The sequence below is a fragment of the Centrocercus urophasianus genome, unplaced genomic scaffold (genome assembly GCF_019232065.1).
Source record: "Centrocercus urophasianus isolate 14NV4802_14NV808 unplaced genomic scaffold, USGS_Curo_1.0 seq_29, whole genome shotgun sequence".
Lineage (NCBI taxonomy): Eukaryota > Metazoa > Chordata > Aves > Galliformes > Phasianidae > Centrocercus > Centrocercus urophasianus.
The window spans coordinates 7,452,096-7,468,350 of record NW_024884855.1 but is presented as its reverse complement, the minus strand read 5'-3'; the positions used below and the strand labels follow the sequence as shown (position 1 = coordinate 7,468,350).

Here is a 16,255-nt window from a genome sequence, read left to right as displayed (position 1 = left end):
TACACTACTGAATCTACTCATGGAAACGAAACTGCGTCCTTCGAAGCACCGAGCTGAGCTCCCACACTGAACCCTGAGCCACAGAACCTGCACGACTCCACGCACGCGCGCTCCTTAGCACGTTTCACGATAGCGCGCTTCGCTTGACGGCAGTGTGGCATCGCGCTTTTACGACAGCGTCGCAGCTCTCTACCCACCCGCCGGCTGCCGCGCCTCACGGCGGCGCGGCGACGATGGCGTCTCCGTTCAGCGGGGTGCTGCAGCTGACGGACCTGGATGACTACATCGGGCCCTCGCAGGTGGGTGCTCGGGGGGCAAACCAACGCCTGGAGAACCGCGTGGCCAGCCTTAATCTGCTCAAAGATACTGACAGGGCAAGGGAGCTGCTGGGAGACAAAGCGAGTCGCAGCTGTGGAAATAGGATGAGGAGCCGTAAGGCGCACAAACAATAAAAATGGCACAAAATGCTGCAGCGCCCTTGGGAGTCGGTCATAGAACAGTACAAAAATCTGCAGGCAGCCCTTCCGAGGCTGTCAGGGTCGTTCCGACACGACACGGAACTTCATTAGCAATGCTGCATGGCCACGCCTCCATCCGTTGCAATGTGCAGTGAGGAACGGGAGCTCAGCTGTCAGATGGGGGGGGGGGGATGGCACTGCAGGAGAGCCTGTGTTCCTGTCAGGGCTCCTTAGAACACAGCTCTGTTGTTCAGAAGGGGCGCAGTCACCTCTGGCTTTGGTGTGATGCTGACGAAGTGTTCATTCTGTAAAAAAGGGGTAAGATTCTGCCTTTCTGTTTTCCCTTGGTGGCCATAGGCACAGTCAGTAGATCCAGCATAATTTAAAGCGGAGTGATGGACGTTCACTCGAGAATGATTGCTTGGGTTTGATAATTCTGGTTTATTTTAAACCTGCCTTCCCCATTTCACCGCTCATCTCTTCAACTTCTGCCTTTTATTTCTCTTTTAGGAATGTGTCAAACCTGTAAAGGTGGAAAAAAAGCCTGGGAAAGCAGCAGCTAAGATCAAAATCGAAGCCGATGGGAGCTATTTTCAGATCACTCAGGTATGCCTGACTTTTCTTTACTAGTGTAAAACATCTGGACACTGCTAATGGATTGTTATGTATTTAAACAGGACACAGCTATTTAAGGACCAAGATGTGAGAATGCTGATGACAACAGCAAAACTTGTTACAAACCTTTTTTTTTCCAAAGTCTACCTTTTAAATTATTAGGTTTTGTAAGTCAGTTTTGTTACATGCTCTGAGTCACTGGCATTGATTACTAGTGGGTTTTATTCTAAGAGCAGATAAGCTGAGAATTCTTGTTTTGCTATCCTACATTATTTGAGACAATGTCCTTTCCTACTGCATGATTTCATACAGTGAAGTCCTTACTCAGAAAAAGAGATTAAATTAAATACTCTTAAATTTTTCTCTCATTTTTTTTATGTTATACTTTAAAATTTGTTAAACACCATGCAGAATTTGTAAGCTAGGATTTTCCTGTTTACCCAGAAAAGATCACAGAATCACAGATTAGAAAGCATCACACACACTGATACTTTGCCATACAGTTTTCCCTCTGCAAGTTTCGCACACACCAAAATTGCATTCAGCATCAATTGAGAATAGTAACACATTTGTAATCCAGTTGCACAATCTCTTTAGAAGGAGAGAAATTCAAGATTCCTTTGGAGAAATGGTTGCAGTATTGAATAGTATAAGCAGCATCTGGGAGGGGTGGCAAAGCTGGCGTGCTCTGTGCTGTGCAGAGTTCAGTGCATGCTGGAGGTTGGTGCTTCAAGGCTTAGGAACTGTGGTTTATGGTTGTGTGGTTAAAACTGCAGCTGCAGTCTGTAGCAAGAAGGGCCATATTTGCACCTGGGAAAGAATAATGCCAGTATTCTGAAGCAGCATCAGCCCGCCTGATAGCAGAAATGATTGTGGCCAGAGCAACTGTTCTATTCTTAATAGAAAAAAAGCAAGTTATTGCTCTTGCTCTTGCTAAAGTTTTCCTAAAGTTTCTCAGCATATTTGCTTAGGCACGCCAAGAAATTCCGTGAAGAATGGAATTCTTCTTTCTTTGTAGAATCTTCTTTCTTTGAAGAAATCTTTGAAAGATGCCTGTCTTCCTCCTTGTCTTACTAAAAAAAAATACTTCTGCTCTTGATAAGCCAGGAGGGCAAAGAGGACAGTATCTTTGTTACTAAACACAGTAAAGGTGAGAAACTGCTACCCTGCTCAATTCCGTACTGTGACCAAAACTGTGTCTCATCTGTTTCTTCCCAGGATGGAGGAGCACAGAAACTGGAGAAGGCTAAAATTACTCTGAACGACTGTTTAGCTTGCAGTGGCTGCATTACATCAGCAGAAAGTGTCTTAATCACTCAACAGAGCCATGAAGAGTTCTACAAAACTCTATCTTTTAACAAGGTAGGTGATGAGACAGGGGTAGGTAGGCTGCAGAATTAATAGATGTTAATGTAGGTGTGATGCATCTGCAGAAGCACGCATTGCAGCTGTGCACATAAAATCTGAATACATTCTCAGTACAGAGTAGATTTTTTTCTAATTTCTAAAAAGTTGTCATAGGTTTGGAAATAGCTTTTTAACATAGTAAGTTACTGCATTAGGAACTTGGGAGTAATACTGGGAGATATTTGCTGAAGTTCTAGCATGCTGCACTGCTGCATGTGCTGTATTAATACTGTCTGAACAGCTCTTTTCTATTATTATTTTTATTTTTTTTAAGACTGCAGCTCCCAGTGAACAGAAGTTGGTGGTGGTTTCTGTTTCACCACAGTCCAGGGCTTCATTAGCTGCAAAATGTAAAATGAGTGTTCTGGAAACAGCAAAGAAGTTGACTGCGTTCTTAAAGAGTCAAGGCAAGTGCTGCATTGTGCCCTAGCATCACAGAGGGGACTGCTGGCTGTACATCAGGCACAGCTTTTATGAGCTCACCAAGGGGATATGAATTAAACACAAACTTTGTGCAACTTCAGTCACAACATAAACTTGGAGTAATGGAGGAAAGGAGCTTTAAGTTATTCTCATGCCTCCTATGACTTCTGCTCTTGTCTTACTGTGCTGATGTGCTGGGGAAAATGGTTCACTCTCAAGCACAGGTTGATAGCTGTGAATAGGACGTGTAGCTTGCTGCTTGCATCTTCTTTGTGAACTTTAATATGCATGCTGTACCACTTAGGTGTGCACTACGTATTTGACACAACTTTCTCAAGAAACTTCAGCCTGCTGGAGAGCCAAAAAGAGTTTGTAAAACGCTTTCGAAAGCAATCTGAAGACAAAAAGGCTTTGCCAATGCTAGCTTCTGCCTGTCCAGGTACGAAATAGTAGTACATAATATATATATATAGATAGATATAGATATATATAATATAACATTGTATATACATACAATAGGAAAAAGTAGTACAAAATTAGTTACAGGACTAATAAGATGTCATTCTAGTAATACACCCATACAAGAACTCAGAAAGCTACTCAGAAAAGTTCATATGGGTTAATTTGCTTAAAATGTTACTCTTTACAAAGAGATCTTGGTGTTAATAGTGGTAATGGTCTATAGAAATACCTACTGATCTCTATAAATGGAATTGTTACACCTCTTTGCCTTTTGTACTGAGTCTGAAAATGGTTATGAATGGGTGGCGAGGCTGGGGTTGGCTTTGGGCAGAGTGAAGGGGTGCTTGTTATTTATATATACACCTTTTTATGTATATTTATATTTATTGATTGCAACTATTTGCTAACTGTTCTCTTTTCAGGTTGGATCTGCTATGCAGAGAAAACCCATGGCAGTTTCATCATTCCTTACATCAGCACCACTAAGTCTCCACAGCAGATCATGGGCTCCTTGATAAAGGGCCATTTTGCAGAGCAGCAGGTAAGGTGTATTGAACGCAAGCTGATACATTTTCCTGTACTGTTTACATTAAAGATTGAAGATAATTTGGTTTTATCTTGCAAATTGCCAGCAAAGGCACCATCACTCCCACTTCTGTGATTCCTATGGAGAAACTTGCAACTGGGACAGCAGCACTAAGTTCACGCTTCATGGATTACTTGAAATCTCTGTATCTTATTCTGAAAGTCTAAGGAATCTGATTTTTCATGATTCTTGTGCTTATATCTCACTTGTTTCTGTGTGGGTTTTTTTCCTGCTGTCCAAGGCTGTGAACAAGTTAAAATAAATTATCCCAAAATGAAACTTGGGTCAGCGCGTACGTGCAGATCATGTCTTTGTCTAAAAACTGCTTGCTCTTTCCCAGCTTTGTGTTCTTTCAGTTTTACTTAGTTCTGTTCTCACTCTTTAACCTTTGGAATCTTTCCAAGTGCAAATTTGGTGCTTAAAGTCTAGTGCTATAGCCCAGAGTTGTCCAGCAGCAAACTTAAGCACCATGTATGCTTGTATGATTTATTGTCCATTAATGAGCACTGGCTTAACAGTTGCATTAAACAAATGCTGACACATGCATGCTTATTACAAAAATTGGCAGCTGTTAAGAATATTTGGCACAAGATAGTGAAACAATAGCCTTGAGTCAATGACATATTTCCTCAGTTTGTGCTTATTTTGCTGGATGGCCATGAGGATTTTGTCCAACTTGTGATCGTTTCTTAGTTGCTGATGCAGGGGCTGCATCTTAGTTAGCATGGAAGAAACGTGTCATCTAACTGAACAGTTAGGATTTCTTCACTGATTGACTTTGGATCATTTGCACTAGGAAAAGTGGGGTGGAAAGACCATGGGAGACCTTACTGTTGTCATTTTCTACAGACTAGAATTGGGTTCTATGAGAGAAAAAATGTATTTTTTCATGTTCAGTAATAAAGGACAGTATTTCCAGAAGCATGGCACTGTTAGTTTCATCATTCTCATTTATACTTGGAAAACACCTCCCACAAGACAGTTTTGATATTGACCAATGCAACTGCTTTGTCTTTTTCCAGCACTTAACACCTAATAAGATATACCACGTAACAGTGATGCCCTGCTATGACAAGAAGCTGGAGGCTTCAAGGCCAGACTTCTTCAACCAAGAGTTCCAGACCCGCGATGTGGATTGTGTGATCACCACAGGTAGGCAGAGCCAGAGGCAGCCTAGATCATTTCTAGACTGGTTTTAATGATCCTTTGTCAGTGATGGATGTAATGCATGGATAGTGCTCTATAATTTATCTCCAGAAATGCCACTCACGTCGTGGTACAGAGTTTATATGCAGGCTTTGATACTGATCCGTGGATTTCATTTTTTTAATCTCCAAAATAAGCTTTTTGTACCTGTGGTTCTGTTTTAGGAGAAGTGCTGAAGTTGTTGGAACAAGAAAAAGTGTCTCTCTCAGATGTAGAACCTGCTCCTTTGGATTCCATGTAAGAAATCTCATTTGCACCTTCAAGCATGTTCATTTCCATCCAGTATCCATATCAAGTTCAGCAGAATTCACTTCCTACTACTATTTTACTACACATAAGGCTGCATGTGTTGGCATTTTATGGTCTTTTTTTTTTGTCAGTAATTTCAAATCACTACAGCTGTGCATTAAGTACATTAGCTACAGCACACAATGAACCTGTAACTATTTGCTGGATCCTAGCAGTCCAGGGATTAGCAGTTCTTACTCTAAATAATCAGAACTGTAAAACTGCTCTGTAAGAGTATGATTGCAAAATGATTATGTAGAGAAGTACAAACTGTACCACAACCATTTACTGTTACAGTATAGCAGGTGGAACCCCCATAAATTCTAACTGCAAACTTAGAAACATGGAGGAGTGTAGATCAGTGATACAAGTGTGCTGTAACAAAGCCTGTTACAGGGCTGTACTCAGTTTGCTTATATTCCTTCATTATCTGAGCTACTGTAAAGATTGAAGCAAAATATTCAGGTCACAACTCATCTGAAGGAGTCTGTGAAAACATGAGAACTTAAACATGTGCAAACCAGATGAGACTTCAGTTGCATTAACTGAAAGCTAACATCTGGTTGAGTGATGACTGCAAAGATCTGAGAGCCTGGAGAAATATTGAAATCAGATTTTAGCCCTCTGAATTGACATTCAGTAGTGGCTCCACACTGATCACTAAACCAAAGCATTCTCTTTCTAGGAAATGTCTTTGTAGCACTTTATTACCATAAAAAAGAGAAAGGCTACATACGTAGCAACCTTTATAGAGTATTAACAGTTACTGACAACAAGTCTACTGCTCAGAGTTTTCAGAAGGGATTTTGGTAGCCCAGATATGCAGCAGATAGCACACACACAGGACGTGACAGTGGTCTGACAGCTGTCTCCCTTTGCAGATGTGACACTGTGGTTTATTTCTAAATAGGGCTTAATTTTTTTCCCAGTCCTGAGTGCAGCTGGCAGCCTTTGCTGAGGAGATGCCTGATTAGCACGTGTATGTTCCCAGAACCATAGCAGAAGTGTCCTTACACGAGGCCTGTTTCATAGTTCTGCTTTCATTGTTTTCAGCATTGGTCACACTTCTTGGTGTATGCCTGTAAGGTGTTCTACTGGCACAGATTTATGCATTCTGAGGTTATGAATTCCTCCAGTATTGTCTTTTTCTAAAATGGTTTGTGCACAAATTCCTTTCACATCTAAAAATTATCCTCCACTGTAATAAAGGTCTGCATGGCTGTGTCCCAAAAAGTCAACTTCAGCAGTTGCCCACATAAATAAGCATTTTATTCTACCTGCTTTATTGTTATACTGCGAGCAGAAAATCAGGGAGATTATAAAAACATTCTCAAGTGTTTGGACTCAGAAAATAACATTATGGAAGTGTCAGTTATAAGATAGAACAAAATGTCTAATTACTTGATAAAAATCTCTGGCTGACTTCTTAGGAGTACATTGTGAGGGCAGTACCTCATGCTTGTGGTGATAAAGCGCCTCTGTAACCTTTTGCTAGCTTTAACTTACTCAGTTTATAAGCAGTAAATTGACTACCTATAAACAGCACGTATTCCTCAGGACTTGGAGCACTAACATAAGCAGCCCAATGGCTGTTGTTCTGCTTTATCCTCCAGCACGTGGAAAAGCCCATTGAGAGGTTATTACATTTGGCAGCGAGCATGAGATGAAGTGCCAGAAATCCCAGGACTTTTGCTGTTATAACTGCTTGCTTCAGGCCAGCACTGATGCTTACTGGCAGCCTCTTTTCAAGAGAGTTGCAGTACGTGAGGCCAGACACACTGAAACATTTCATTAATGAAGCTCAGTTCCTGTAAACAAGATCAAATTAAAAATAGTTTCTGAATGCCCTCACAGGCTAACGTGTTGCCTTCTGCAGTTTTTCTAAAGCTGAGATTTTATCTGCAAGAGGCAGCATCTTCCATTTGGCTTGAAGCTATTTGGCCTGCATTCAAGTGTTTTCCCTTCTGCAGCTGTTAGTAGAAAAATGCAAGTGTCACTGCCTGATGAGCACTTAGAAGCATATCCCTCATCTTATTATTCTCTCATAACAAAAGCTATTGTTGTAGCTTCCATCTGGTAAGCTGTTTTCAAGAAACACTATCTCGACCTCTGAATACTTGGTTGTGTTTTGGCAAATCAGTGGGATGGAATTATTTGTGCAGAACTTGAACATGTAGGTTCTGTTATTACACGAGCGTGGCTGTACAACACCAGCAGTGTGCTGAACTTGAAGCAGGGTCCTGCTGAGGACAACCATGTACAGGGCAAATGCCCTGGCATTGCGAGGTTTGTTCATCTGTACACTGTCTAACTTTAACCACATGAAACCACAGCAAATAAGGTTTCATCTCTGTGCTTGGAATCGCAGCACCAGAACCTTCCAGAAGTGTTCTCTCCTGTCCTGGCAACCACATAAAAGTACCTGGTTCAGTAATGAGCTCAGCTTTTGGTGGTGCTGCAAAAAAGACTTCAGGACTGCTGAAATGTCTCCTGATGACTTCTCTCTGATTGTGTTTTCCAAGGGAGGCATAGGCCACACAGGTCCATACCATCATCATTTCCCTCCTTCCATTTCCAAGTGTAATCTAAGCTGTTCGTAGAGCCACTGAACAGTAAACTAACAAAAAATGTTGATTTGAGACTTCTCAAGCAATTGCCCTCTAACTGAAATGTTCCCAAATATTTTTGGCGTGTGAAGATGAAGTTGGCAGCAGGGTCAGATCCAGTGAGGGTGTTTCCACAGAGTTTGACCCAAAGAACATTAGACAGCATAGGGTTAAACCTGCAGAGCCCGAGACCATAAATAATCCGTTCCCAGGAGAAAGGGAAAGGGCTGAAGCTCAGAGAGAGCTGGTGCCTGGCTTGTTCTGCTTTTGAATTCCCTGGATGAATAATTCCACTATCAAAAGTCCCACAAGACTCGCAACATCGTGTTTCTATTAGTAGTACTGAAGATATTTTGGCACTGAGCTAATGAAGCTTCTCTTTGTGTGAAGGAGCAGTGGGCTTCGTGCTGTCTGTTCCATTGAATCACTAAAACCACTTCTTTCCTCCCTTTCCCCAGGTTTAATAGTGCCAGAGAGGAGGAACTCACTGGCCACTCGGGAGGTGGCTCTGGTGGCTATTTGGAGCACATATACAAGTATGCAGCCAAGGAACTCTTTGGCATTGAAGTGGATACAATTCAGTACAAGCCTTTAAAGTATGAAGTTTAAAGCTTTTACAACAAGTACTGTTTTTTTTTCTTATTGCAATTCCTTTTATGCTGCTATCTTTCAGATGGGCTTCACTTTCTTTGCTTAGTTACACGTTTTCCTTTGAGGCATGGGAATCAGCTTCCCACTCCCACAGTTGCTGAGCCATAAATCAGCCAGCACTCCGTGCAGCCTGGCCTTTGGAGACTCTGAGCCCCTTCACCACCCACACACTTTTGGCCTGATAGATTTTCCCAGTATCAAGTTGCAGACAACTTTCAGAGCAATTTAGAAGACAGAGCACATAGGGATCTCAGTTGTCTCACCTGCAATCAGGCTGATAAAAGAGCTTTGTTACTAATCTAGATATCACAGAACAAAAATCTCGTGTCAGGACTTTGGAGCCGTGCTGTAACTGTTGTGGTTAAGATAGAAAATCACTTAAGTTTGGGTACAGAGGCCAAAAAGCTGCAATTCCTGCTAGCTTCCCAGATCTTAACGTACCATTTGTAGTGAGTTGTATCCTTGATAAGCATTATTAATGGTTGAAATTCTTTGGTGTACAAAACAGTCCCTCACAGTCTCAATACAAAATAGTAAAAGTCAAATTACTTTTATCAAGAACAGGCATCCCCATTAATGTTAGGAGTCTGGAAGTCTTCAGTGGTCATTTGCTCCCTAGTTTCATGATCCACTGCAATTTAAGAGCTTCCTTCAGTGCACTCACTGACATATGAGTTGACTGAAGCCAGCTGAGGTGGCCTGTCACAATGAAACCTTAGTTCAGTCTAATTTGCTTAGGTTTTAAGGATTTATTCAACACAAGTGTTCAACAAACTCAGTTCAGTGGGTGCTCAAACAGGAAAAGCCTGAAAAGGATTTGTAAGCTGGTTCCTTCATCTGTTTTGTTTGGGTGGCAAAGAACGAGGACAGCTTTCCTGAGTAAGGATTCACAAAGAACTTTGTTTCAACACAGGGTTCTTTGAAGTTTATATAGAAGCTAATTCGGATAAGACATTTTCTCTCTTCTTCCTCAGAAACAAGGACTTCCAAGAGGTGACACTGGAGAAGGATGGAGCAGTTCTGCTCCAGTTTGCTCTGGCATACGGGTTTCGAAACATACAAAACTTAGTGCAGAAGTTGAAGCGGGGGAAGTCACCCTATCACTACGTGGAAGTCATGGCCTGCCCATCAGGTGAGACTGCGTAGAGACTTCCCTGTTACAGCCCGTAGGAATCACACAAAATTATAACTAAAATATAAGAAACAGTGACAGCTTCTCTTGTTCTTGTTACTGTGGCAAGGCCTTCAAACACCTTGGCACGTGATAGTCACAGCATCAGAGTTCAAAGCAGCATGCGTGTTTTCCTAACTGGAAGCCAGCAATTCTTCAGGATTTAAGTAATTACAGTTAAGTTCCATGTTGAAATTTCACAGGTAGTTCTTTTAAAGAAGCCTTCCTGACTTTAAGCTCTACAGTACATCAAGACATTCATCCTCCAAAACTGCACAAGTGTTACACTTCCAGAGAATGCTGCTTGTAGTTGGGGGAGGTCTTTCTTGCCATCCCTAATCTGCTTCTTGCAAGATCTCCATTTTTCCCCTTCAGGTTCTTTCTGAATCTATGAGTACAGTGTATGCAGAGTTCTAACCTAGCCTGAAGCAATGCTGAGCTGCCACTCTTGGCTATCTGCAAACATCTGCTCTATTCCAGAGGGCCCATGCTACTTCCAACCTAGAAGGCTGCTCAGCACCAAAAAGTTAAGCATTGTTTAAGGCTTCCACGCACTGTGCAGTCCAACACTTACATCACACCTACAGCACAAGAACAAATTCAGAACACATCCTAAGGATGTTTATCTTACCTTCAGTTGAGGCTGCAGGGCTGTTCTCACCTAGCTGCCATTCTGGGCTCTTTTTTTATGGAAAGAGAAAGAACCAGCCCTCCCTCCATCTTATCTTTCTTTCACTGGCATTTCCCAGGATGCCCTGAGCCCTCTGTCACAGCTGGGCTGAATTAGCATTGGTCACACCAGGCCAATGATCTCCCCTCTGGGGCTGCTACCTGTCCTGCTGGTGTTAGATTGCTGGGGAATAAACCACAATTACAGTGGTGTTTTCATTTCTATTCACAGGTGGAAAGTCAGTTGGTAATTTAATTTTTTTTTTTTTTTTAGTTTTTCCTGATAACTAATTTGTAAAACTCTGATATTTCCCCACTTTGTTGTACTTAGGTTGTTTAAATGGAGGCGGCCAGATCAAAGTGGAAGGTGAACCTAGCAAGGACTGGCTTCAGCAAGTTGAGAAGCTGTATGAGTCCCTTAAGACTGAAATTCCAGAGGAGAACCGGACTGTAACTGCCCTGTATGAGCAGTGGCTGGGTGGCACTGAGTCTGAAAAGGCAGGGAAAGCTCTGCATACAGAATACCATGCCGTGGAAAAAGCAAGCACTGGATTTAACATCAAGTGGTGAAGGCTGATGCTGGAAGCAGACTGTGAAGCCTGCATATTCTTAGTGCCTTTTAAGTTGATTCTATTTACGATTCTCAAGAGACAGCCACAGCTCTGTGCCATCGTTTCTGTGCCATCACTGGGGAATTGCAGTTTCTCACTCTCAGTCAGGGAGAAGGTAATGTGCATACAGACAGGCAGTGTTAATTCCTCAAGCTTTATGACAACTGAAGTGATACGAATAAAAACTAAACAGTGATTAAAATTTGTTAAAAGAAGCACTAATGTAATTTAGGATAAATCTGCACTCCCTTTGCAATCCTATTGCTACCAGAACTGATGGATTTAAGGTACTGAAGGACTTAGTTTGGACATTTTCCTTTAGTTACAAATGATCTAATTAGACCTTGGGCTCTGTGTTTCTGTGTCACTGCCCCTGACTGGATGCCCTTGAAGCACAGCTGCAGCATCTTTGCACTGTCAGAGTGGTGAGCCCCAGCAGCCTGCAGTTGTGAGAGCAACATTAGCTCCAGGGCTGCTGAAATGTGAATTGAAAGAATGCTTAAAAAAAAACAAAAAGCCATCTACATCTACCCTGGCTCTAAGTCAGTTACTGATTAATAATATCCTTGGAATCAGAGAAAACCATTTTTACATCCTATCAAATGAGAATGGCTGGCCAGTTTTCTTTTTGACCAGTCTTTGGTGTCTCTGGAAGGTGTCAATTTGTAAAGGTTAACAGAAGACTGAAGGATGTAAGCATTACTGCAGGTGATCACCAGAACAATGCAAGTGGTTAGCAAAAGTACACCTGGTTTAAAGCTGTGTGCTGTAATGCCTTGCCAGGTGACCTGGATGCAAATAATTCACTGTGAGATTATGTGTGCTTGTCTCACTGTCTGTATTTCTACATATGGATATTTCCTGAACTATTTATGAGTTCTGTGTAACTGCTTTTGTCTGCTGAATCTGACTGTCAGGTTTCACAAAGTGGCAGAGTGCATAGGAAGGTGGCAGTGGGAGATTTGCAGCTGTACCTTAATTCAGGGTGAAGGGATGCTGGCAGATGTGGAACCACCTTGTGCCCGCTGCAGCTGCAAGTGAGTACTAGCTTAAAAATCCCATTCTCACTTAATATTTCTCCTTTTCCCAGTTACTGCTATGTGGGGAAGAACGACTGCAGGAAGTAAAATGGATGAAAACTGAATGCAAAGCAGCCACTTTGCTTTGCTCTTTCAGAACAGACATGGAGCTGGTTACTGCACGTAGCCCAGACTCAAACCTTGGCCAGGCCCTCTTCAGAGATAACCCTCACTGTTCCTGCAGACCTTGTGCTTAGGGCTGTCAAGAAGCAAAACTGTCAGACCTTAACCTGCCTCATTTAACAGCTTCTCTGGCAGCCCTTCCCTGCATCCTCCTTCAATCTTCATTAAAAATGAGCCAACAATGTAAAAGATAATTGTAATGGTTTTAATTAAAGGCTTTACATACTTCAGGTGTTGCTGATCAAGCAGTAGATTCACAGTGTTCATAAGGCAGAAATCTCCCTCTGCTCCCCCATCCTTTCCCCACTCATTTTGCAAGCAGTGGTTGTGCTCAATGCCCTTTTCCATGCGTAGTTCTGTAAGGCTGTTATGCTAAACCATAACATTGTTCTCTACAGCAAGAGAGAGATGCCAAACTAAGTGCCGAATCCATAAACTTTATACATCAGTGCAAAAGAAACACGTTCTGTTTCTACTGAGAACATGCACATGTAGACAGAAGTGCACAATTAAGTACAGCTGAATGAGCTGCAGGTTAAACAACCAAGGATCCACATTTTGCCTTCTCCAGTGACCAGGTTACTGAATAGCACAGTACTGAAGCTGCCAGAGGACTCTCCACCCAGAGCACCCCATGCAGCTCTCCCAGGTATTCGTTGTCACCATGGCATCAAGAATAGCTTAGATTTCACCTCTGAGCTGCACACAGCTGCTGCCAACATGAGCAAGTCCAGTGCTGGGCCAGGATCCCTCCAGGCATCCCAGTGCTGCTCACAGCAAAGCACCCAGGCGGTGCCCAATGACACTCGGCATCGCCTGCAGCTGCACCCTTAGGGCATCTCTGAAACAACAGCACTGAGGCAACTCGTGCAGCAGGGCTGATTCTCCCCCTCCTGGAGGGAAGTGTAAATTTTAACAACGTAACATTAAAAAAAAAAGAAAGCAAAAAAGAAAACCTCAATCAAGTTTCTAGCAAGGGAAGGAATGCCACAAACCAGGTTCGGTGCTACGGATGCTATTCACAGTCCATGCATGAGAGGTTCTGAAGTTGTTTCTAATCCAGTGTCAGCGGCTTCGTATCAGCACAGTCAAAAAGACATCATACAGTGTATTATTCAGGGCCCATCTCCTCTATTTTCTCCACTGTTTGCATTTCAGCTGCACAAGCCGGGCCGAAGCTCAGCAACATCACTCCGTGCATCACAGCACTGTGCACAGCTGAGGTAAAGGCAGAAGGATGGGCTGCCCAGCAGCATCCTGCCCACACCACCACATGGGGTTAATGCAGCCAAGCACAGAGCCACCAGCACGCCCTGTCTGCCCTCTAAAAAGAAAAAGGCATCGCTACGTTTTGTGATGCAACGCCCCAGCAAAAAACTCCACGCTGTTCTCAGATTTTAAATGAAAAGAATTAAAAAATGAAAAATAAAAAAATATGATATTGGTTTTGCACAACAGCACTGATTTTGCACGTGCTGCAGGCTGCAAGCTGCAGGGAGTGGGAGTCCCATGCTGCCATCCCAGAGGCACAGCAATGTCAATGCTTCATACAATAGTTTTCCTGTGTTCTACCTTGGGAAAAAGAAATGTAATGGACACAGAGTGGTGCAGTTCCTGGGTCCCTGCCCTGTCCCAGCCGACACCTGAGCGGGGCCATCTGTGTGCAGAGCTCCGTGCTGCACTGTGGGTTTTGGACAGCAGAGCCCAGATGGTGCCTGTGCTCCATGGGCCCCTGTGTGGTGGGCTGGTGTAGCCTCACTTCTTCTCCAGGAAAGGGGCGAAGAGCCCCCAGTCGAAGGCAAGCATGGCCTGGGGATGGGGCCGCTCCTTGGGCTTCTTGAAGTTGTCCTTCTCAGTCCGTAGAGCCCGCAGCACTTCCACAGGCTCCTTCCTGCCTGTGAACTTCTGGACAGCCTCCTCCCTGCAGGGGCAATGGCTGCACTGGGACCAGGGTGCGACAGAGACAGATGGGGACAGGGCTCAGCCCCAGGAGTGAGAGACACTGGAAGGACACTGGGTTACCCTCCCTTCCATCTGGGTTTGGTTTCCCATTGGAAAAGCCACTGGGAGAAGGGGGGGGATGCAAGGATGGGGAGCGGACTGGGAGCAAAAGCAACAGCGTGGGGACAGAGCTGCTCCATCCCATCCCACCCAGTTCAGGACCAACCCACAAGCATGCCCCCTGCACCGATGCTACTTACGTGACCCTGAGGAAGGGGTTGTAGAGGAACTCCTCCTGCAGCGTGGAGGGCACCGTGGGCAGATCCTCATCATCCCGCTGCTGTGAGGAACCAGAGATGTTCAAACCCTGCCGGCATCAGGCAGCCCCTCACCATCCCACAGGGCACAGCTGCTTACTCTGGCCCACGCGAGCTTCTTCTTCACTGCTTCATTCTCTGGTTCCACTTTCAGGGCAAACTTCAGGTTCCGGACAGTGCATTCGTGGCCACAGAACACCTTCTGCAAGGGCAGCATAGAGCACCCAGTGTTATAAGTGCTCCCAAACCCGCCGTGCCCCACGTGTCTCCATCATTATTCTGGGGCCTCTCTAAGCTGAGGCTGAGCTTTGAGGAGGGGGGGAGGCGGGGGAGGAAGGGCACTCACCGTCTCCTTGGGCAGATTCCCCAGCACCTGGGTGAAGTTGGCATACATCTGCTCCGCTGTCCCCTCCAGGAACCGCCCGCAGCCCCCCACAAACAGCGTGTCACCTGCAGGGATAGGGTGAGGCATTGTCCCAAAGCCGGGGGGTACAAAGGGTTCACCCCACGGGATCAGTGGGTGCCCATCAAGAGTTACCTGAGAACAGCGCCGGTGCATCCGGGGACCCATCCTCCCACATGAAGTAGCACATGTGGCCCGAAGTGTGGCAGGGAGTGAAGAGGCACCGCACACGGATGGCCCCGAACTGCAGGGATGGAGATAAGTGCTGGACACGAGATGGGCTCAGAACCGCCCCCCGCCCCTCCCTCCCCAGTGCTCCACACACCGTCAGCTCCTCGTCGGGGGCCACGCGGTGCGTTAGGGCCCCGATGCGCTCATCCGCACCGTACACCCGCAGCCCCGGGCACAGCCTGACCAGCTCCTCGTTGCCCCGAGCGTGGTCCCTATGGTGGCAGAGGGGCAATGGGCACCGGGTACCCCCCACAACGGGGCACTGCCCGCGCCCTCCCAGCGTCTGCGCTTACCAGTGGTGATGCGTGCTGAGGACGGCGCGGAGAACAACATCCTCCTTCCGGACGATCTCCAACAGCTGAAAGGGACAAAAGCGGGGCGTGAAGGGAGGAGGCGACAGCGCAGCGCCGGGTCCGCCGCACGGCACGCAGAGGGCAGCGGGGTCAGGGAGAGAAAAACCTCAGCGCGGCCGGGACGAAGGAAGGCGCTGCGCCCGAGCGCTCGGGGCGGGGCAGGAGGGGCCGCTCCGCGGGGCGGGGGCACTTTATGACCGATGGCTCTTTATGGCCGATGGCACTTTATGGCCGATGGCACTTTACGGCCGCCGTTCCCGCAGCCCGCCGCCTCCAGCCCTCAAAGCCCCGAGAGGAAGGAAACGGCCAAGCGAGAGCGAGGAACGCGCGAACAGAAGCGATACCGCCGGCCGGCATAGCGCGCAGCTCCGGCGCCTCTCACCCGTTTGGGGACGGCTGCATCCACCGCGACCGCATCCCGGGTGCTCTCCTCGATCACCAGGTACATGTAGTTGTCCTCCAGCACCGAGATCACCTTCACCTTCATGTTCCGCACAGCCCGCGGCTCCACCGCCGCGCACCCACGCGGAACGCCGCCCCCACCTGCGGGCAGCGCCGCCCGGCGCAGTGCGGGCAGTGGGGCGGAGCTCGGAGCTTCCTCCGGCCCCCCCCCCCCCGGGCTGGTTCTTTCGCTCCCTCCCTTCTTCCCACTGTC

At 45.7% G+C, this 16,255-nt stretch overlaps 2 protein-coding genes across 5 annotated transcripts; one reads left to right on the top strand and one right to left on the bottom strand.

Moving 5' to 3' along the window:
* Positions 1 to 210: 210 nt before the first annotated feature.
* CIAO3 (cytosolic iron-sulfur assembly component 3) lies at positions 211 to 12,585 on the top strand. 2 transcript variants are annotated; one of them, XR_006170416.1, is made up of 12 exons: positions 211 to 299; positions 969 to 1,064; positions 2,292 to 2,435; positions 2,755 to 2,887; positions 3,208 to 3,342; positions 3,788 to 3,906; positions 4,974 to 5,103; positions 5,322 to 5,394; positions 8,510 to 8,647; positions 9,677 to 9,834; positions 10,874 to 11,268; positions 12,244 to 12,585. XR_006170416.1 is itself a non-coding variant. In XM_042827901.1 (11 exons), exons 1-11 carry the CDS (start codon positions 234 to 236, stop codon positions 11,110 to 11,112), a joined length of 1,431 nt encoding a protein of 476 aa, XP_042683835.1. In that variant the 5' UTR covers positions 211 to 233; the 3' UTR covers positions 11,113 to 11,495. The 2 variants fall into 2 exon arrangements, 1 of the variants encoding a protein (XP_042683835.1); XM_042827901.1 differs by lacking the exon at positions 12,244 to 12,585 and having other exon boundaries at positions 10,874 to 11,495.
* LOC122165166 (hydroxyacylglutathione hydrolase-like protein) lies at positions 12,540 to 16,147 on the bottom strand. 3 transcript variants are annotated; one of them, XM_042827902.1, is made up of 8 exons: positions 15,983 to 16,147; positions 15,541 to 15,605; positions 15,342 to 15,459; positions 15,152 to 15,281; positions 14,960 to 15,063; positions 14,714 to 14,815; positions 14,557 to 14,636; positions 12,540 to 14,276 (listed from the first exon to the last, which is right to left on the bottom strand). In XM_042827902.1, exons 1-8 carry the CDS (start codon positions 16,085 to 16,087, stop codon positions 14,111 to 14,113), a joined length of 870 nt encoding a protein of 289 aa, XP_042683836.1. In that variant the 5' UTR covers positions 16,088 to 16,147; the 3' UTR covers positions 12,540 to 14,110. The 3 variants fall into 3 exon arrangements, with proteins under 3 accessions (XP_042683836.1, XP_042683837.1, XP_042683838.1); XM_042827903.1 differs by having other exon boundaries at positions 14,557 to 14,633; XM_042827904.1 differs by having other exon boundaries at positions 15,152 to 15,260.
* Between the last annotated feature and the right edge of the window lie 108 nt (positions 16,148 to 16,255).